This window comes from Rhamphochromis sp. 'chilingali' (genome assembly GCF_963969265.1).
Source record: "Rhamphochromis sp. 'chilingali' genome assembly, chromosome: 2".
Lineage (NCBI taxonomy): Eukaryota > Metazoa > Chordata > Actinopteri > Cichliformes > Cichlidae > Rhamphochromis > Rhamphochromis sp. 'chilingali'.
The window spans coordinates 40,815,629-40,837,322 of NC_137930.1; the positions used below are offsets into that span (position 1 = coordinate 40,815,629).

At 47.4% G+C, this 21,694-nt stretch overlaps 1 protein-coding gene across 1 annotated transcript in view; it reads left to right on the forward strand.

The window, feature by feature from the left end:
- The first annotated feature begins 218 nt into the window (after nt 1-218).
- Nucleotides 219-21,694, forward strand: part of gfra2b (GDNF family receptor alpha 2b) — a 159,340-nt gene continuing 137,864 nt past the window's right edge. The window contains exons 1-2 of the mRNA XM_080861663.1: nt 219-872; nt 4,381-4,680. Coding sequence (XP_080717789.1) covers nt 800-872; nt 4,381-4,680 — 373 coding nt within the window. The 5' untranslated portion in view covers nt 219-799. The remainder of the gene's footprint in view (nt 873-4,380; nt 4,681-21,694) is intronic.

The following is a 21,694-nucleotide window of genomic DNA, read 5'->3' on the forward strand; positions in this document are numbered from 1 at the left end:
AAAATGTAAAATAACAAAAATAATTACACTAAAACTATACATTCATATGTAAATAAAAAATGAATATAAATAAAATGTATGATTAAAATATAAAATACCTGGGACATTTTCAATAATAAAAGATAAATAAATAAACAGTCATTACAGTAATAGCAGATCGTGTCTTTCAGTCAGATGACGTTGCTCTGAGGTCACACTCCGGGTCAACGTAAGGAGTAAACGCGCGTGCGTTTGACACCCGGAGAAAGGGAGAAAGAGAGAGACAGAGCGAAAGAGAGTCTGAGTTTTGGGTGAGGAGGGGGTGAGGAGGAGGAGAAGGAGGTTTCGAGGTTTTCCTCAGTGCTCGCACGCGCTGGGCTTGCTGAAAGACGCACGAGGCTGCTACTGGAGTAGATTCTAACCGGCGGGAGACGCGCGTGCCGTTACCCACCGGGCAGCTCCGGTGTGTGACTGTGTGTGTGTGTGACAAAGAGGAGGAAGAGTAGCGGACAGAGTCACATTGAGCCCGGAAAGTTGGAGTACAGCTGCGGAGTGATCGGGGGCAGCTGATGTTCTTCACCGAGGACAGAGCTCCATCTCCGGGAGAGCCGCTCCGGAGCATGCGCTCCTGCCCAGACTCCCACGCTTCTTCGTCTTCTTCTGCGTCCCTGCCGGGGCTGCTGTGAGCCCAGGACGGCGGGGTGGGAGGGGGGGATCCCACCGTGTCCGGGGTTCGTGCTAGTGCCACTATGTCGGTGGCAGTCCGCGTGATGTGCGGAGAGAGAGAGTGAGAGACCCCGACGCTCAGAGCGAGAGAACCATGACTTCCTGTGGGATTACAGCAGCACGCGACATGATCCTAATCGGCGTCGTCTGCCTGCTGCTCGTGCTCGGTGAGTACACCTCCGCTGCCCGCGTGCACGCGCACAGGTGAGGGCAGAGGCTCGGTTTGCGCCTCTGTCAGTCAGCTGGGTCTAAAGATGCTCTCGTGCTCTGAAACACCGAGTAACCGTCAGCAGGAGTACTCGGATACTCACAGAGATACTCCATTACAAGTGAAAATGTTGCAGTGCATGAAGTTAACTTTTAAATCTCCGCAGACAAATAGCGCGCGCCCTTACCCTCAGACCCATGTACCAGCCGTGACGTGTTAGAATAGTACAGAGTACTGTGTGTGCAGAGTACTGTGTTTACAGAGTACTTGGTGTACAGAGTACTGTGTGTACTCTGCTGTACATTCTGTTTGGATTTCTATTATGTTTCTATTGATCATCAGAGCCATAAAGAGCATCTTTGTTACATTCAGTAAATGAAATATATTCAGGTGAAGTACTCTCTGAGGTACTGCCATTTTATCCCTGACAGGGTGTAGTTATTTGTACTCCTAGGGGTTTGACTACTTCTACACCTCTGCCTTACTGTGAGCTTCTACTAAAAGATGCTGTTACCATGCTTGATACCAGGACTGAGGACAGCAGGTCTCGGGAACATTTGTTCTGATCCTGAATATTTTAATCTGAACTTTTTACTGCTGCACAAACATCCACGTACCCCTGAAAGGTCACATCGTTACCCCGAGGTCCAGTAATTAGCTCTTTGTGTGGCCCTCACCTGTGGGAGCTGTTCCTCTGCCCCTGGTTCTGAGCACTGGTCTGATGTGTTGCAGCTTGTTGAGGTGGAGCTGTGGGGTGGGTGACACAAGCTTGTGGTGCTGGAGCATTTCTGTCTGCAGTGGAACAAACAGAGTGTGGAGCCGTGTTTTTTCGTGCCACCTTTTTTTTGTGTCTCTGCAGAGTGTAAATGCACGTTTCATGAGAGCAGCACAGGATTTTGTCCCACTGTTCCAGCAGGGGGCGCCTGGTGCCCTACTGACCTAGCACTAACCACAGGAAAGTCTGTAGAGTCATCCAGGTTATTTTTTACAGATACAATGTGCAGATGTCCCCTGCAAGCATCGCGTCAGGTGCTGATAAAGTGTGAGATGAGGGGAGCCTGCAGAGTGTCCCACAGCTTCCATCAGTTACTCATCATAGGAGACTCAGTGAAGGCCAGCTCAGGTCTCAGGTCTCAGGCGTCAGTCCCGGTCCAGTCAGCTTAAAGGTGTAGCATTGTTCACCAGCTCCAGCAGCTCCACTAGCTCCGGTTCTGAGGTGGCTATGTTCCACAGTGCTCTCCTTAGACCAGGTGAACAGGAAGAGCCTCCTCGAGTGATTGTGAGGATTAAGGAGGACTTCAGGGACCACAGCCTGTGTGGGACATCAGTATTCACTGCAGACCATAGAAAGCATATAAAGATGTGGATGAACCCACAGTAACAGCCTCGTTCATGAATGTTTTCACACGGATTACAAAGAGTTTAGGTTCATGGTTAGTTGAGAGTAACGGGTTAACGGTCCACCTGGCTGTAACAGACAGCTCACCTGTAAGAAACAGCTGCCTCTTCGAGAGGTGGGCTTAGCTTTAGTTTGCACTGCTCTTCACGTCATCATTGCTGATCTCACCACCTCAAACTCTGGGACGGCCGTCAGCTTTCTGAACTGTAAAGCCTTTCAGATGAGAGCTCAAACATCTGCAAGGACAAAAACAAGTTCAGCTCAAGCACCTGATTGTCTTCTTCAAATCCCAGAATCAGGAAGCTCTGAAACACATCTGACAGTTAGAAATGGTCCAAAGATGTTCTCCAGATGTTCTCACTGAAGGATTTCCCTGCTAGAACTTTAGACAGAAAGAAAAAACTGAACAGCAGCAATATTTGGAGGGCAGGTTGAGGTATATCAGTCGTTACCTGCAGAGCTGTGGTTAGGCTCGTATGAACACAGAGAAGATGGAGGATAAGGGTGAAAATCTTCCTAAATGAAAGTTCACTTTGAGGTCCCTCAATGGGCAGAAGGCACAAAGAAGATGCCAAACGAATCAAACTTCAGCCGAGAGAATGGGTGAGATGATCTGTCCACAGCATGAGGTCAACCATTCATAGTCTGGATTACTCACTGTGAAAGCCATGATCCCCAGCTTCTGGTCCACATGTGAGGTTTCAGGAGCTGTACCAGGGACGAGGAAAATGGAAGGAGGAGCATGCTGCAGCACTTTCACTTTTACTTTGAAGGAGAACTACAGCTCTTTGCACTTTTATTTTGAAGAACCGCAGCTCTTTGCACTTTTATTTTGAAGGAGAACTACAGCGCTTTACATTTTTAATTTCGAAGAAGGACTATGGTGCTTTGCGCACTGAAGGACAAAGATCTGAATGTGTGTTTGTTCCACATCGTGTTTCCTCTCTATAACACAGCCTTTATATTCATTCACAGAATTATTATATGATTATGCTTCTGGTTATCATAGGTAATTTTTGGGACTGTGAAATGTCAGCGGCATGTAATGTAATAGTTTACTTTTACCCTCCTGCCTGGTTTTGTGCCGGTTAACCGTTAGATCGTGTTGTTTGTTGGCGTTCAGCATGTTATGTCTCTAAAATAATGACTCCAGCAGCTCACACACACACTTCCTGTTTCTGAAAACCCTCGAAATCCCACGAAATGCACACACCTGCTATCTGCGGCTGCCGACAGGTAAACATTCATTTATCTGGTCCCTGTGATGCTCGCTTAATTGGATTCACCCGCATGCTATTGTCTCTGCTGGACGGAAGCTGTTGAACTGCCTGACAAAGGCCACGCTCGACACAGATGGAGCTGAGTCTGTGCGCCCTGGAGGAGATGTCGAACCGGATTAGTGTGGGATATTTTCTTGAGGACATCCGCGCAATGCCTTCTAATGTTTCCTATTTCAGTTTCATATGTTTCTGTCACAGCTAACGGCCGCTGGAACAACAATAACCTACAACAGGAAGACATATATGATATGATGCTCTATGAACACGTGCTGGCTTTATCCTCAGCTTCTTATCAGGAGATCACCTCATCTCGATCCGAGATCCATCACTGAGCCTTCAATCTGCAATCCTGAGTTACAGCTGAGAAACTGAGGCATAGCATACAGACACACCTCCACCTGCACCAGAGGAAAAGCCTGCCAGAGTCTGCAGAGACGCACATTTATCTGACCAACAGCCCCATTAATATTTTTACATTTAGTTTTAAACGAGCTCTGTTTGAACTGATTAGTTTGCTATGTTAAAGAGGTGGAAAAAGATCACAAAGAAGCAATAAGTGACAGTAAACAGGTGCCAAAAACTACAAAGAGACAAAAATATTGGAAAAATATTTAAAAAGACCATACGCACACACAAAAATTTAACAAAAAGCAGAGCAGAGACACACGGTGACTCTAATGAGACACAAAATGACTGCAAATAGATAAAATGATCACAAAAGTAAACAGGAAGTGAGTGAAGCTAACACCTCTGTGTCTAACTCCCGCCTTCTCCCTGTTTTCCTGCAGATGTGTGCGTTTGTGACTCGGAGCTCGGCACCCCCGGCTGGAGGGAACCTCTAGACTGTGTCCGAGCCTCCGAGCTGTGCAACCAGAACAGCCAGTGCAGCTCGCGTTACCGGATCATGCGCCAGTGCCTGTCGGGCGGGGACAAGGAGCGCAGCGCCATGCTGGCCTCCAAGGAGTGCCAGGGGGCGCTGGAGGTGCTGCAGGACTCGCCGCTCTACGACTGCCGCTGCAAGAGAGGCATGAAGAAGGAGCTGCAGTGCCTGCAGAACTACTGGAGCATCCACATGGGCCTGACTGAGGGTAAGCCTCCCATGCTGGGCCCTGTCCAGAGCTAATAAAGCCTCCTGCTGCCGCCGATGGAGCACAGCAGCTTGCTGGTGTTTTTATGTCAGGTCTTCTCTTCACACGCTGAGGTTGTCTGTTGGCCTGAAGCGCAGACAGAAAGTAGAGAAAGTTTTACTCAGTGAGCACTTGCAAACAGCAGCTAAAGACGTGAGAGAGTGCAGTGGAGCAGCCTGAAGTCTGATGTGACAGGAAGTGTGTTTATTCAGGAGACGCTCAGACATCATCACCAGAGTATGAAGAGATTTGACAGGAATGGGGAATGGATGAGTTACACTGTGTCTGCAGTGCGAGCCCTGCTGTTTTTCATCAGTATAATTTGAATTGGCTGGATTCTTCATGCTCCTCTGGATTGTCAGGGAAGCATCACTGATCCCTCAATCTCTGCAGGTTCTGCATCCTGGGCAGAGTTGTTTTTCTGGCTGTTTATGTGTGATGGACAGTAGATGTAGTGAAATTCTCAGCAGCACGAGCCACCCTGAATCTAATGACAATGGGATCGTGTCTGTGCAGTCAGGTTTGAGGGAGTTATTACTGATTGTTTGACAAAATTGCTGCAATCATGTTGATTAGTGGGTGACCTTTAACCTGGGCCAGCTGCTGGTTCAGATCGACTCATATTTGTGCTATTTTTTTAAGATTACTCTTATTTCACCAAACTATTATTTCATTATTGATGCTGGAGTTTTAGGGCCGATATTGATAACCATCCCACCATCTATCGAGCGCCTGGTTTTGGGTCCATGAGGCTTGGTTGGACACCTACTGAATAACATGGATCTGCTGCTCAGTGAGCCCACCGCCCCAGAGGGCCTGGGGTTGGGTGGAGTGTGAGCTGGGCTGTTGACAAAAGTGGGATTGGTGTTTATGGACCCCCAGACTGGACTCAGTTAATGATTTTTAAAATCCAGATGGTAGTTAGCTGTAAATACATGAAGTCAAAGAGTGTTGATTTTATCTATCGGTAAATCTCGTGTAAAGGCTCAGAGTAAAGATGCTTTACTACCATTTAGTTTCTATAATAACAGACAGTTAGCTGTAGCATAGCTTCACAGCATGTATTCGACATGTGACTTCATCACATCCAGGTCAGGTGTATATGAAACACAGTTCATACAGCAGAGCACTGTACCCCAGGCTGCCTACAGACCCCCACAGCCATCAGTGTGATGGCTGTGGGTGTCAGGCGTCCCTTCCTCTGCCATGTTTCACTGAAATCTGCAAAACCCAAAAACTCTTAGTCCAAATAAACCTGCAGCAACGCTGAGGTTCACCCGGGGCTGTGTTCCAAACTTTGTCAGCTCTGACTTTGTGATTTTACAAAGGGAGGGCGGCGTGTTTGTTTAGCTGTTTGGTTTTCTGCAGAGGAACCTAAAAATGATTTTAATCCTTTTAAAGTGTCCATCGCGAGCGCTCCAGCGGTGCGCCGACAGACGAGCCTCTGACGGCTTTCCAAGATGCTTCTTTGGGAATTTTAGCACAACAAACGAGCCGCTCACATGAAACGCTCGCTCGCTGCAGAGCTGCTGCGTTCTCAGTCACCTGGATAACGCCCGTGGCTCGTTCACATCCCACTGCCACACACACACACGTGCACACAGCCCGTTGGCTGGCCTAGTTTAGGTCTCGGCAGTGGCAGAGCTCATTAAGAGCCTTTGTCTTTGTTCTCCTTTCCATTGAGGATGTCTCTGTAGTGCCAGCAAAGCTAGCAAAGTCTCCACATCACACACACACACACAATGCTGTGCGGAGACACACAGGCCGTGTGTTTAAGCCTGACAAAGTTGTAATGTACAGAAACACAAACATGCTGTCTGACACGCAGCAGAACAAATATCTATACCCACTAACACTGCACGTGCTCACACGGCTTTCCTTCGTGCTGTGTTTATGTGTCTGAGCTCTGCAGTGTGTTTCAGAGTCTTTTTGCATTAAAGCATCACATCTTAACCTGGCGATCAAACATCTTGGTCGCACACAGCTGAAGGTGGACCAGTGAGAAACGCTTTGAGATCCAGAGACAGAGTCATGTGCAGTTCTTAATGATCTTCCAAACCTTTATTATTTCCTCTGCACTGATCTTGTTCACTAAAATCTCTCTTTTAGTGACTTTTAGCTCAAGCTAAACCAACAGTGAATGACTTTTAGGGAGGGGCAACGGGAGTGTTTGGTTTATTGGACAAAATTAAATGAGCTTGCCTTGTTTTCATCATCTCTAAAAGCCAAATTATAATCTGATCAATCCTCCAGCCCTGCTAGAGGCTGATGACCAGAAACACTGTGTTTATTCAAAGACAGGACCTGAGCGTGAAAATTACAATGCTAGCTGTCACAGAATATGTCCAGTTTGGACCCTGAGAGGAGGTGGAACTGAAAGTCAGTCCTCAACTGGGCCCAGCTTGCACAAAAGCAGAGGAAAAAGAAACAGGAGCCATGACCTCACACTTAAAGGTAAAGCTTGCAGAGTTCAGAAACCATCAAGCTTCCAACACAGAGCCTTAGTAGAGGCGACTGTGCATCTGAATGACTTGAAAGTATTTGGCAGAAGTTGCCGTTCTCTTTCAGAAGAGCTGGAAGCCTCTTGGGGAGGTACTGAAGATGGGTGTCCAGGTTTGGTGAGATGTTTGAGGATTACCTGGTTACTTAGCCTGATGATGGACACCTGGATGAATTAGGGTTGGGCGATTGGACGAATATATTGACTATCGTTTTTACAGGGGAGATTTATTTGCCCATCAGTAAGTTTGCTAATAATGATGGAGCTAATAGAAGCAGTCAACAGAAAAAAAAAATAGCGCTGTTTTAACAGCACCCTCTTTCATCTGTGAGCAAATGCACCCTCCTCAGAGTGCGCCCAAATGCTTGTTGATGGAGCTGCAGAAGCTAGTGATCGCCGCATACTCAGCCGGATGGTGGACACGTACATGCTCATGCAAATTAGTCGCGTTTGAGTACTTTGCTCGCACTATACGTCTGGACAAGTGGCACACCACTTTGGTTACATCCTTAGGTTTACCTCTTTCATCTGGTTTAGAGCCAAAGAAATCCCAAATTGGCGACTTTATATTTTTTTAGTGCTGTCAGTGCTAACTAACGCGATTAACAATTAACCCATCTGGAGGGTTAATTGTTAATCCGACCCTACTGAGTCAAAATCCCTGAAATGTCTCTGTCAATGCATATCGGGCAGTTTGTCCAAAAGTTTGTTCATTCTGCGCTCCAGATGGGTTGAGCGCGTTAAAATTTTTAATCGTGATGACCATGTTAACGCTGCATTAACGCGTTTCTTCCTGTCAAAAGGGAGTTTTTCCTTCATGTTGTTGCCAAAGTACTTCCTCACATGGGGTCATGTGATTGTTGGGATTTTTCTGTAATCCTGTAGGGTCTTTACCTTACAGTATTAAAACACCTTGAGGTGACTATTTTATTGGTGCTATATATAAAATTGAAAATAAAATTGAATTGAATCAATAGTTATGTTTTTTTAGTGGGTATGAGGGATGATGATCAGTGCTACAAAGCTGTCGCATCAGAGACTACAGTCCTCTCCAAACCTTGAACAAGGTGACAACTCAAAGTTAAAAACTCAAACAGTGTTTGTGCACTTTCAGCTAATGAGCAGGATTTCAAGGGTGCAGGTAAATGGCTTGATGTGGCGCGCAGCCTTGAGTCATGAATCTTAAAAATGATTTGAACATGGCAGCAGTCTGTGCAGATTGCTAGGAACGTCAGCGTGACTACAAAGAAGCTTTAAAAGGTTTCTCACAGGAAAGTTCATTTGCTGCTCGCTTAATTACATCCTGCTTCTGATGGGTTTATAGAAATTGTGCTCCTGTAGTTCTGGCTTCCAGCTATATTTTTCTTTCATGTGACACTGAACAAAAGATTTTCTCTTGCACTGTTTGTCTCGTTCATGCATGACGGGCAGGAGGGGATGTGTTGGCTTTTCAGCTTAAAACTTATAATAGAAGTCAGGAGGAAGAACAGGTGAGACTGAAAAGACTCCGAAGTTTCTCCCAGTACGAGGTTCAGCCTGTGTTTATGTGCCTGGAGAGGTTGATTTAGGAGACAGGTTCAAAACTCAGAGCTGTGGTCATCAGAGGAGCCAGTCTTTAACTACATAATGATAATGATAATAATAATAATAAGAACAACAACAACAACAACAACAAAAATGTCACTAAGAAATAATGATAATAATGATAGTAATAATAATAATAATACAAATTTTACAATGACTGTTACATCACACACACACAGAAAATCTACAAACACAGGAGTGAAACTAAAGTGTGCAGCAGACATCCAGTTTGAGATCTTTAATCTACTCTTAGGTTTTTAATCTGATTCATGTTAAAATTAGTTCTCGGTCTCAAACTTGGTCTTTAGTCTGATTTTCATTCTTACATGTTTAATCCAGTCTAAAGATTTTAGCCAAGTCTTTATGTGTTATTCTGGCCTAAATAATCATCAGTAAATTCCAACCTAATCAGGATTAGTCCTGTCAGATTATTGGATTTTTGGCTGCTAATAAAAAATAAACCTTGAAACTAACACACAACGAAATGTCTTTTGTTTTGGAAATGAGAGGTTGGGGTCGCTGAGGGCCTCACATAGATCATCTAGTCCTTAGTGTTACATTTAGACCTGAGTCTTGTCTTTAGGCCTCATTCTGTAAATTTCAGTCTAATCTCTGCTCACTGCTGGGCTCAGCGCTGTGTTCAGGAGACCTTCCAGACATTTCTACATATTTTCGTGAAGGGTTTTCCTCTCGAGACTGCAATGCTTCCACCGCGGAGGTTATTTGTGTGTTTTTAGTCAAAGATTTACTTTAATTGTTATTAAAGTTCATGTAGATGGGCGAAGACTCTGTCACTGTGTGATGCTAACTTTCAGAAATAATGCTGTCACATCCTCTGAAGTGCATCTTCACTCCTGAATGTAGTCTTTAATATGTGATGAAATCTTTACTTGTCATTGTGTTTCTGAGGGTTTATGGTTTAGTTTGTTGCCTCACTCTGGTTTTGGTTTCTGTAACGTGCCCACCTGCATTCCAGCAACAGCCAGTAATCGTTTCTTTTCTTGCAAATATTTTGTCGATCCTTTTGTTCAGAGCACAGAAAGAGAAAAGAGTCAGAAGTGAAATGGTCTCTGAAATACCAGCATGCTCTGGAAATGTGTTTAAATTGCTAATTACACGTAGTTCACTCCTGCGTGACGCTGCTTTTATAGTCTGATACAGAGTCTTTCACTTAGTCTTAAATATGGTCTTTGTGAGTCACTTGAGTAAATCAGCAGCCTGTGGCTTAATTAGGAGAGCTGTGATTGACGGCAGCATCCAGGTTTCACTTTGCAGACTCTCCAGTGAGTGTCTCTGCCCGGCAGATCCTCTGAGAGCTGCCGGGAAGGTGTTGAAGGGAAGGGTGGAAATGAGTAATGAGCTGAGGGACAGAAAATTGGTTGTGGGTGGAGAGTGCCGAGTCCAGAGATGGAGGACTGGAGTCTTTCCTGAAAGCTTTTCCTCTGGCATTCTTTTCATTATTCGTTCTTTGAGGGCTGCAGAAGAAACACTCACCCAGGAGGAACAAAGTGGGGTGACAGAGACTCTCAGAGGTTTCCTCCCACCTGTTATTATGTTCACTGTGAATGTGAAGGAGGTGAGTGGAAGCACCTTAATAGGAGAAGGAAACTTACAAATTATCAGAAAGTGAGGCACAGAATAAAAACCTGGACATGGTTAGAGATGCTGAATAAATCTATTACCACAGTAGCTATGATGATGACGACTGTGATGTCACCATGACTCACCTGTGGAAAGACCTGCATCATCTGTTGATTTAACATTTTGCCTGTCATTTTGTTACCGTATTTTCACGACCATAAGGCGCACTTAAAAGTCTTAGATTTTCTTCAAAAAGTGCGGCGCGCCCTATAGCGCGGTGCGCCCTATGTGTTGTAAGGAGGACGTAGTAGAGAACACCATGAGAACGTTAAAGGGTGAAGTGTGGGCGTTGATCGTATATACCGGGACAATCGCACATACCTGTATAAAAGAACAGGTATGTGCATTATGCAGGACATCGTTGTTTTAACAACCCTGAAAATGGCAAAGAGACACGCTTACGAAGCACAGTTTAAACTGAAGGCCATCAGCTACGCGGAGGAACATGGAAATCGAGCAGCCGCGAGAGAATTTAAGATTAACGAATCGATGGTTCGCAAATGGAGGAAGCTGGAAAACAAGGTCCGGCAGGTCAAGAAGACGCAGCTGAGTTTCCGCGGACATAAGGCGAGGTGGCTCGAGTTGGAGGAAAGACTCGAGCGGTGGATCATCGAGCAAAGAGCGAGCGGGAGAAGCGTTTCGACGGTCACCATTCGGCTAAAAGCAGTTTCACTTTCACTTTTTATGAAACGGTGCCATTTTTCCATCCGGACCAGGACTACGGTAGCGCAGCAACTTCCAGCGGATTATAAGGAAAAGCTGGCCATCTTCCGCTCCTACTGCAGCAAACACATCGGCGACAAAAACATCCAGCCCAGCCACATCACAAACATGGACGAGGTCCCGCTCACTTTTGACATCCCGGTGAGTCACACTGTGGAGAAGAAGGGGACCAGCACGGTAGCGATACGCACAACGGGGTATGAAAAGTCTTCTTTTACTGTTGTGCTTGGCTGCCATGCTAATGGACAGAAACTGCCGCCTATGGTGATTTTTAAGCGAAAGACTTTGCCTAAAGAGAAGTTTCCAGCAGAAATCATCATTAAGGCAAATGAAAAGGGCTGGATGGATGAGGAAATGATGAAAGACTGGCTGAGGGAGGTGTATGTAAGGAGACCAGGTGGTTTTTTCCACGCATCACCATCGCTGTTGATCTGTGACTCTATGCGTGCCCATCTCACAGCCGATGTGAAAAAACTTGTGAAGCAAATGAACTGTGAGCTTGCTGTCATTCCGGGAGGCCTGACGAAGGAACTCCAACCGCTGGACATCGGTGTGAACCGCCCGTTCAAAGTAAGGCTGCGAGCGGCCTGGGAGCGATGGATGACCGGTGGAGACCACAGTTTCACTAAGAGTGGAAGGCAGCGCCGGGCGAGTTACGCCACAATTTGCCAATGGATTGTAGATGCTTGGGCTAACATGTCTGCTGGCACTGTTGTTCGAGCTTTCGCAAAAGCCGGCATTGTTTCCGAGGAGCCGCACGGCACGGAAAGTGACTCTGACGGTGAAGACAGTGAACCTGGCATGTTTGATGGAGATTTAGCGCAGCTGTTTAATTCAGACACAGAGGATGAGGACTTCGATGGGTTTGATTGATGATAAAAATGTGAGTACCAAACTTTGTTTTGCTCCTGCTTTATTTTTAAATACGCACACTTGTATGCTTGTGTGTTGTTGATGATGACGATTATTGGTAATAAAAATGTGAGTACCAAACTCAGTTTTGCTCCTGCTTTATTTTTAAATACGCACACTTGTATGCTTGTGTGTTGTTGATGATGACGATTATTGGTAATAAAAATGTGAGTACCAAACTCAGTTTTGCTCCTGCTTTATTTTTAAATATGCACACTTGTATGCTTGTGTGTTGTTGATGATGACGATTACCGGCATAAGGTACCGAATTCAGGTTTGCTCCCGCTTTATTTTTAAATACGCATACGGTACTTGTATGCGCCCTATGGTCCAGTGCGCCTTATGTGTGTGTTAAATACAGTAAGGGCACACATAACTGAGACTGCGCCTTTTAGCACAGTGCGCCTTATGGTCGTGAAAATACGGTAATATATTTCTTTATTTTATTTACACGGACTTAAGGTGGACTGATGATTGAGGATTTCATCACTTGGCTTGCAACACACATCTGTTCGCAAGACATAGCTATAGTTGCACACATTACAAAACCATGGCAAAGCTAATCCCATTACCAGGAATGGGTTTGGGGGGTGGGGTCACAAATCCATCTGTGAGCTCTTGCTTGTCAGGTGAACGTGTAAAGCATTAGTCTATGGAGGCCTGATGGTATCAGATTTCTGAGTAGGATTATTTCAGGTAGTCAGGTATGACTAGAAGGTGAAATGTTATTTAATTCTCTGAGAGCTACAAGAGCATCCTCTTGGTGGGCACCAGTGAGTGGACCCGCAGTTGTTCTAGCATAAAGGTAATATAGAATGGTAAACAATCATCACGTCTTTAAACAGAAAACACCATTCAGCTTTTCCATCTGAGATGCAGTGATGATGACTGTAAGCCGGGCCCCGAGGGCAGAATGATAAACAGCATCGAGGGCCTTAAGAGCAGCTGCAGAGGCATGCCCATAAATCATATCGCCATAATCCAGAACAGAGAGAAAAATGGCCTTAGCTACTTTTTTCTGTAAAACACAGGGAGGTTAGTTCTTTGCAAAACAACACACGTCTGAGCTCCATCATTTTATTTTGTTTGCTTCCCTCATGGGTCTCATGGCACTTTTGCCTTGGACCAGACGTTCACAGATTTCTTTCCTGCAGACCTTTGCTTGACCCAGAATAATGTCCTGCTCATTGGTAGTAGCTTGAACCGGATTGGCCAAAGCAGAGGTTCCCAAGGTGTGGGGCCCGCCTCCTGGGGAGGCGCAGAGCTATTGCAGGGGGGGCGCGGTATGAAAAGAGAAAAAAAAAAGAATGCTTGGACACTGCTAGCATAATGAACAGATTTTTGACGAGGCTCCCACACAAACGCAAAGCAGGAGATGAAGCATCGCCAAATATGTTTCCAAACCAACCTCCTTCCAATCCAAAGACTAGAAAATATGATGAAGCATATCTTCCCTTTGGCTTCACCTGCACAAGTGCCAAGTTAGGTCTCTGCAATACAATTAGTTTTCCCTGCATTGGAAGCACGCGCTGGGCTCTCCAAATCACAGACAAACAGTATCCCACATTTTTTATTTTTAGTTCACAAACACCATCCATCCATCCATCCATTCATCTTCATCCGCTTTATCCGAGGCCGGGTCGCGGGGGCAGCAGCCTAAGCAGAGAGGCCCAGACCTCCCTCTCCCCAGCCACCTCCTCCAGCTTATCCGGGGGAACACCAAGGCGTTCCCAGGCCAGCCGAGAGATATAATCTCTCCAGCGTGTCCTGGGTCTGCCCCGGGGCCTACTCCCGGTGGGACATGCCCGGAACACCAACCCCGGGAGGTGCCCAGGAGGCATCCTTGCCCGAACCACCTCAGCTGGCTCCTTTCGATGTGGAAGAGCAGCGGATCTACTCTGAGCCCCTCCCGGATGGCCGAACCTCTCACCCTATCTCTAAGGGAGAGGCCAGCCACCCTTCGGAGGAAGCTCATTTTCGCCGCTTGTATCCGCGATCTCGTTCTTTCGGTCACTACCCACAGCTCGTGGCCATAGGTGAGGGTAGGGACCTAGATCGACCGGTAAATTGAAAGCTTCGCTTTTACACTCAGCTCCCTCTTCACCACGACGGACTGGTGCAGCGTCCACATCACTGCAGCCGCCGCACCAATCCGTCTGTTGATCTCTGGCTCCCTTCTCCCATCACTCGCGAACAAGACGCCGAGATACTTGAACTCCTCCACTTGGGGCAGGAACTCATCCCCGACCCGGAGTGGGCACTCCACCGTTTTCCGGCTGAGAACCATGGCCTCAGATTTGGAGGTGCTAATCCTCATTCCCGCTGCTTCACACTCGGTGCGAACCGTTCCAGTGCGAGCTGGAGGCCATCACCTGATGAAGCCAACAGAACCACATCATCTGCGAAAAGCAGAAATGAGATTCTGAGGCCACCGAAGTGAAAGCCCTCCGCCACTTGGCTGTGCCTAGAAATCCTGTCCATAAAAATTATGAACAGAATCGGTGACAAAGGGCAGCCCTGGCCGAGCCCATCACCCACCGGGAATGAGTCCGACTTATTGTCGGCAATGCGAACCAAGCTCTTGCAACAGTTGTATAGGGATCGAATGGCCCGTAGCAATGGGCCAGACACCCCATACTCCCGCAGCACCTCCCACAGGACACCCCAAGGGACACGGTCGAATGCCTTCTCCAAGTCCACAAAACACATATAGACTGGTTGGGCAAACTCCCATGCACCCTCAAGTATCCTTGAGAGGATAAAGAGCTGGTCCAGTGTTCCGCGACCAGAACGAAAACAGCAGTGTTCCTCCAGTATCCGAGGTTCGACTAGCGGACGAACTCTCCTTTCGAGCACCCTGGCATAGACTTTCCCAGGGAGGCTGAGGAGTGTGATCCCCCTGTAGTTGGAACACACCCTCCGGTCCCCCTTCTTAAAGATGGGGACCACCAACCCGGTCTGCCAGTCCAGGGGTACTGCCCCGATCTCCACGCCTCTACAATGTTGCGTGGAGTTCACAAACACTTCTTGTAATAAATAACTACTCCTGACATTTTGGAGATGTTAGCTCTTTATACAGTAAAGTTACAGTGGGATACAAATAATATCAGGCTGATCCTGCCACAATTTGTTCTCCCTGTCCAAATCACAGTATCCCACAGTTGTTTATGTTTTTAAACCCATTTTGCACAGAGAAGCATTTTTGAAAAATTTATTGATAGCAATGTTGAATATTATTACAAACGAAAAAACAACTACACGTAAAATAATGACGCCGTGACGCCTCTGCCTTTCTAAATGGAGGGACAGTAACTGTGTGTGTGTAATTGTAAGCGTGTAAAAACTGAAGATAGTAAGATTAACAGTAACAGTATTTTGTCTCTATCTGTCATTGTAGAAATTAATCTCATGCAAACAATAACGTGGCGCACAGCGTGGCGTGAAAAAAGGCACATACCTTTGATGTTGCGTGACAAACTCTGTATTCCTCGTCCACACGTAACGCAAAAACTGAGTTTTAAAACATTGCCGTTTTCGTTTATTCAAAACGCCGTTTACGTGTGGACGAAAGGCCCAAACGCATAGAATCAGCTGCATTTTCAAAAATACCATGTAGGTGTGGACGTAGTGTAAAAGAATTAGAAGTTTATTTCATTTCTACGTGTAATTTATTGCAGTTTACTTGTATTTGCTTAATTGTTTACTAAATGTTTGAGGTGTGAAATAAACCACGATGGAGGTTATTTCACACCTCAAAATATGGGTGTGTGTGGTTGGGTGGTGGGGGGGCGCGAAGATTTTTCTTGTAATACAAAGGGGGTCTAACAAAATATGTTTGGGAACCACTGGGCTAAAGTATCGAAAAGTTTACATCAGGTCCCACTAGGGTTGGGCAACATGTAAAAATTTTCCAAGCGACACTTGTCAGTCCAATAACCGACGATAGGCAATATATTCACGCATGTCCAGACTTTTTGATGGGAGGAGCAATGTAATCATGCACGGACTGATTTCTGTGTTTGGACAAACTAATTGCCAAATTGCACACTGGAGGAAAAGGCTCAGATAGAAATGAACCGTTATCTCAGCGAGGAGGTCGTAAACGGAGAAGACGATCCACTGGCTTGGTGGAAAAGGCATGAAAAATGTTTAGAATAGAATAGAATAGAATTCAACTTTATTGTCATTGCACATGCACAGGTACAGGGCAACGAAATGCAGTTTGCATCCATCCAGAAGTGCTTTAGTGATATAGGTATATTACAATATATATTAGCAATAGTATAGATATGTAAGTATATTACAGAAATGGGTCTATTATGGTATGTTATAATGTACACGGTATGAAGTATGTTGTGAATATTCTATAACTAAGTATGTACAGGCTGTAGTGAGTACAAGCTATGAACAGGATATAAATATGAAAAACTATACAGAATATGAAATAAATAACTTTACAGAAATCTGAGATATACAGCTATACAGAAATGGGAACTATGCAAGTTGTAAACAGTTGTAGGATTAAAGATTATTGAATGTACAGAATGATTATTTACACAGAGCTATACAGTAGTGCAGTTAAGATAAGTGAGGGTGTAGATAGTTTCTACAGAGGCTATATAAAGTGCTAGTGGTTGTGAGTGGTGGTTCACTCCATGTTATTATTGTGTGTTTGAGGGTACAGTTGTCCATTGTGTGTGTGTATGTTCAGTCCATGAGTTTAACGTGGGTCAGCTGTCAGGAGGCAGAGTTCAGGAGTCTGACAGCTGTGGGGAAGAAGCTGTTCCGGTACCTGGTGGTCTTAGTCCGGAGGCTCCTGTGGCGCCTCCCAGAGGGCAGGAGGGGGAAGAGTCCATGCGATGGGTGACTGGGGTCTTTGATGATTTTCCCAGCCCTTTTCAGACACCGCTTCCTGTAGATGTCTTTTATGGCAGGAAGTGGTGCTCCGGCGATGCGCTGGGCAGTTTTCACGACCCTCTGCAACGCCTTCCGGTCCGAGGCAGAGCAGTTCCCGTACCAGACTGTTATACAGTTGGTCAGGATGCTCTCGATGGTGCAACGATAGAAGTTCACCAGGATGTCTGAGGACAGGTGGTTCTTCCTCAGAGTCCTCAAGAAGAAGAGGCGCTGGTGAGCCTTCTTGACCAGCTTGGAGCAGTTGGTCGTCCAGGTGAGATCCTCGGAGATGTGGACTCCCAGGAACTTGAAGCTGCTCACACGCTCCACAGCCGTCCCCTTAATGTGGATGGGTGGATGTGGGTCAGCATTCCTCCTGTAGTCCACGATGAGCTCCTTGGTCTTCTCGGTGTTAAGCAGCAGGTTGTTTGTGTCGCACCACTCAGCCAGACGATCCACCTCCTCCCTGTAGGCGGCCTCATCGTTGTCACTGATGAGGCCAATCACCGTGGTGTCATCTGCAAACTTAATGATGGTGTTGGAACCATCAGCAGGTCTGCAGTCGTGGGTGAAGAGGGAGTAGAGGAAAGGGCTCATCACACAGCCTTGTGGTACACCGGTGTTCATTGTGATGGTAGATGAGCAGTGGTTATCCAGCCAGACATGTTGGGGGCGGTTGGTCAGGAAGTCCAGTAACCATTTGCAGATGAGGGAACTGATGCCCAGGTCTGTCAGTTTCCTGATGAGTTGTGAGGGGTGGATTGTATTGAATGCTGAACTGAAGTCTATAAACAGCATTCTGGCGTAGGTGTTGTTGTTGTCCAGGTGTGAGAGGACAGAGTGCAGTGCGATGGAGACTGCATCCTCTGTGCTCCTGTTCTGGCGGTATGCGAATTGGTGGGGGTCCAGGGTGGGGGGGAGACAGGATTTGAAGTGTGCTAGGACCAGCTGCTCTAAGCACTTAGTGATGATGGGGGTGAGTGCTACTGGGCGGTAGTCATTGAGGCAAGATGGGTTGGAGTTTTTGGGTATCGGGACGATGGAGGTGGATTTGAAGCAGGCCGGTACCACAGCGTGGGCCAAGGACAGATTGAATATGTCTGCGAGCACTCCTGCAAGCTCCCCAGAACACGCTCTGAGAACACGCCCGGGGATGCCATCAGGACCTGCAGCCTTGTGGACATTGATCCTGCTCAGCACCGCTCCTACATCGGTGGGGGAGAGAGTCAGAGGTTGGTGGTCTGGCGTCATGTCTGCTTTGGTTGTGGTTGTGGGGTTCCCTCGCTCAAAACGAGCATAAAAGTTGTTGAGCTCGTTGAGGAAGGAAACATCAGAGGATGCGGGGGAGGGTTTGGTGGTCCTGTAGTCTGTAATGGTCTGGAGTCCTTGCCACATTCGTCGGGGGTTGGAGTTGGAGAAGTGTTCTTCTACCTTCTTTTTGTAATGGTGTTTGGCTTTTTTGATGCCCTTCTTTAGATTAGCCCTGGCTGTGCTGTAGGCGTGTGCATCTCCTGACCTAAAGGCAGTGTTGCGGGCCTTCAAGTGGAGACGAACATCCCGGTTCATCCAAGGCTTCTGGTTGGGGTACATGGTGATCCGTTTCTGGGTGGTGACACTGTCTGTGGTTTCGGAGATGTAATCCAGTACAGATGAGGCGTACTGGTCCAGGTCTGTGTGGGTGAACATATTCCAGTCTGTGTTTTTAAATCTGTCCTGGAGCACTGCCTCTGTCCCCTCTGGCCACACTTTAATTGTCCTCACAGCAGGTTTCATACGTTGGATGAGTGGTGAATACCTAGGTGTAAGGAACAGGGAGAGATGGTCCGATTGTCCAATGTGGGGGAGGGGTGTGGCTTTGTAGGCTCCAGCCAGGTTGGAATACACATGGTCTAAAGTCTTGTCTCCTCTGGTGTGGCAGGAGACATGTTGGTGGAATCTGGGGAGGACTGACTTTAAGTTGGTGTGGTTGAAGTCGCCAGCAACAATAAAAGCAGCCTCGGGGTGTTTATTCTGGTGTTTGTTAATGGCTGCAGAAAGTTCTTTCATGGCCAACCTAGCATTAGCGTCGGGGGGGATATACACGGCAGTGAGTATGATCGAAGTGAGTTCTCTGGGGAGATAATAAGGTCTGCATTTGACCATTAAAAACTCCGCATTAGGTGAGCAGTGACTCTCAGTAGTAGTGGAGTTCATGCACCAAGCATTGTTAATATAAATGCACAAACCTCCACCTCTGGTCTTGCCGGAGTCATCTGCTAGCCTGTCGGCTCGGTGTGTGTGGCGTCCTGCTAACTCGATAGCATTGTCCGGGCAGCTGTTGTTCAACCATGTTTCGGTGAAAAACATGACATTTGAGTCCATAATCCGTCTGTTGTTAGTGATGGAGAGCCGTATCTCATCCATTTTGTTTGCCAGAGAACGGACATTGGCGAGGAAAATACTGGGTAAAGGCAGCCGGTGTGGTGTTAGCTTTAGCTTAGCCCGTAGCCCTCCGCGCCTACCTCGCCTTTGTTTACGATCTCGGCGCCGTCTGCGTGCACTTCCGCCCGGCCGGGGAGAGTGGGCAGCCTCCGGTGTTCTGGAGATCTCTGGGATGAGTCGGAGATCGGCGATAAAACTGTTGGAGTTGTGAGTCCAGATGTCCAGAAGCTCTTGTCTGCTGTAGGTCAGCAACGCACAGCAATTCTGGACGAATAATCCGGTTAAAAGTAGATAAAAAACCGCTAAATAGCAGATTCTGGAGAGACACTGAGCCTCGCGTTGTTCACGCGCCGCCATCTTTCCCATTGATGTCACACATGGTTCGGAAATATCTGCGTATACCAGCCACAAGCAAACCTTCAGAACAGGTCTTTCAACACCACCTATTGTTAACCACCTGCGCACACTGCCAAAACCTGATAAAGTAAACATGCTTGTTTTCCTGTCAAATATGTCACAAACGGTTGCGGGGACACAACGGGCTGGAGAGCACCGGCTTGACCTGGGACACATGAAACACGTTATGAATGCGCATGTTGTGCGGTAACTTGAGGCGAACAGACACAGGGTTAACAATGGCGTCTATGGCAAAAGGGCCAATGAACTGGGTTGACAGTTTTTTAGATTCGACCCATAGTGGCACAAAGCGAGTAGACAGCCATACCTGTTGTCCCACAGCATACGCCGGGGCTGGCATCCGACGGTGGTCAGCGAGCGCCTTGTTCCGTTCTTTAGTGCGGAGTAGGGTGGCTCGAGTCGCACGGCGGCACCTACGGCCTGTGAGCCTGCACAGAAGGAACGGTGTGCTCACCTTCGATAGCAGGAAGCAAAGGCGGTTGGTATCCCAGGGATGCTTCAAAAGGAGACTTGCCCGTGGCAGTGGAGGTGTGGCTGTTATGCACGTATTCAATCCACGGAAGCTGTTCACTCCAGGTCAATTGGTTATGGGAGGCGACGCAGCGGAGGGCAGCCTCAAGCTCCTGGTTAGCCTGCTCAGATTGTCCATTACTCTGTAGGTGAAACCCGGAAGAGAGACTGACCTTTGCTCCCAGAGCGGAGCAGAACTCCCTCCACACTAGGAACGTAAACTGCGGCCCTCTGTCCGAGACGACATCCTCGGGGATCCCGTGGAGCCGGAACACCTGGGCGGTGAGGAGCCGAGCTGTCTCCAGGGCCGTGGGAAGTTTCAGAAGGGCGACGAAATGAGTGGCTTTGGAGAAATGGTCGACATGAGCAGATGGTATTGCGGTGTTACCTGAAGAGGGCGGTAATCCAGTGATGAAATCCAGGGAGATATGTGACCATGGGCGAGCCGGTGTGGGGAGAGGCTGAAGAAGGCCCGGGGGAGGACGATTCTGGGCGCACGTAGAACAGGCTGACACATATTCCCTGGTATCCTTTGTTATACAGGGGCACCAAAAGTAGCTTCGGAGGAAGGATACAGTGCGGAGGACCCCCGGGTGGCACGAGAAATGGGCGGTGTGAGCCCACTGGAGAACTTGAGGGTGAACAGATGTAGGAATGAAGAGGCGGCCGGGCGGGCCGGTTCCCGGGTCCAGCTCAGATTCTTGTGCCTCCTGGATGAGCGACTCGATCTCTCATAAAACTGCCCCAATAACACAGGCGGACGGGAGGATGGGTCCAGGGTCCGATTCCTCCTCTGTGCTGACAAACTGCCGGGAAAGGGCATCTGGCTTCATATTCCGTGACCCCGGCCTGTAGGTGATAGTGAAATCAAAGCGGGTAAAAAACAAAGCCCACCTGGCCTGCCGGGAGTTGAGGCGTCTGGCCGAACGAAGGTACTCCAGGTTCTTATGATCCGTCCACATGATGAATGGCTGCGCTGCTCCCTCCAACCAGTGCCTCCACTCCTCCAGGGCGAGCTTGATGGCCAATAGTTCCCAGTCTCCGATGTCATAATTACATTCTGCGGGAGAGAGGTGGCAAGAGTAGAAGGCACATGGGTGGAGCTTGCCATCCTCCTGCTCGGACAGGACCGCTCCCACTCCGGAGTCCGATGCATCCACCTCCACAATAAACTGCCGGGTGAGGTCCGGTTGACGGAGAATGGGCGCTGCAGAAAGCCTCTCCTTGAGCAGGGTAAAGGCATGCTGCGCAGCAGAATCCCACTGGAAAGAAACTTTGGGAGAAGTAAGTTTAGTGAGTGGGAGAGTGATTGTACTGAAATCACGAATGAATTGCCTGTAAAAGTTTGCAAATCCCAAAAAACGTTGCAGC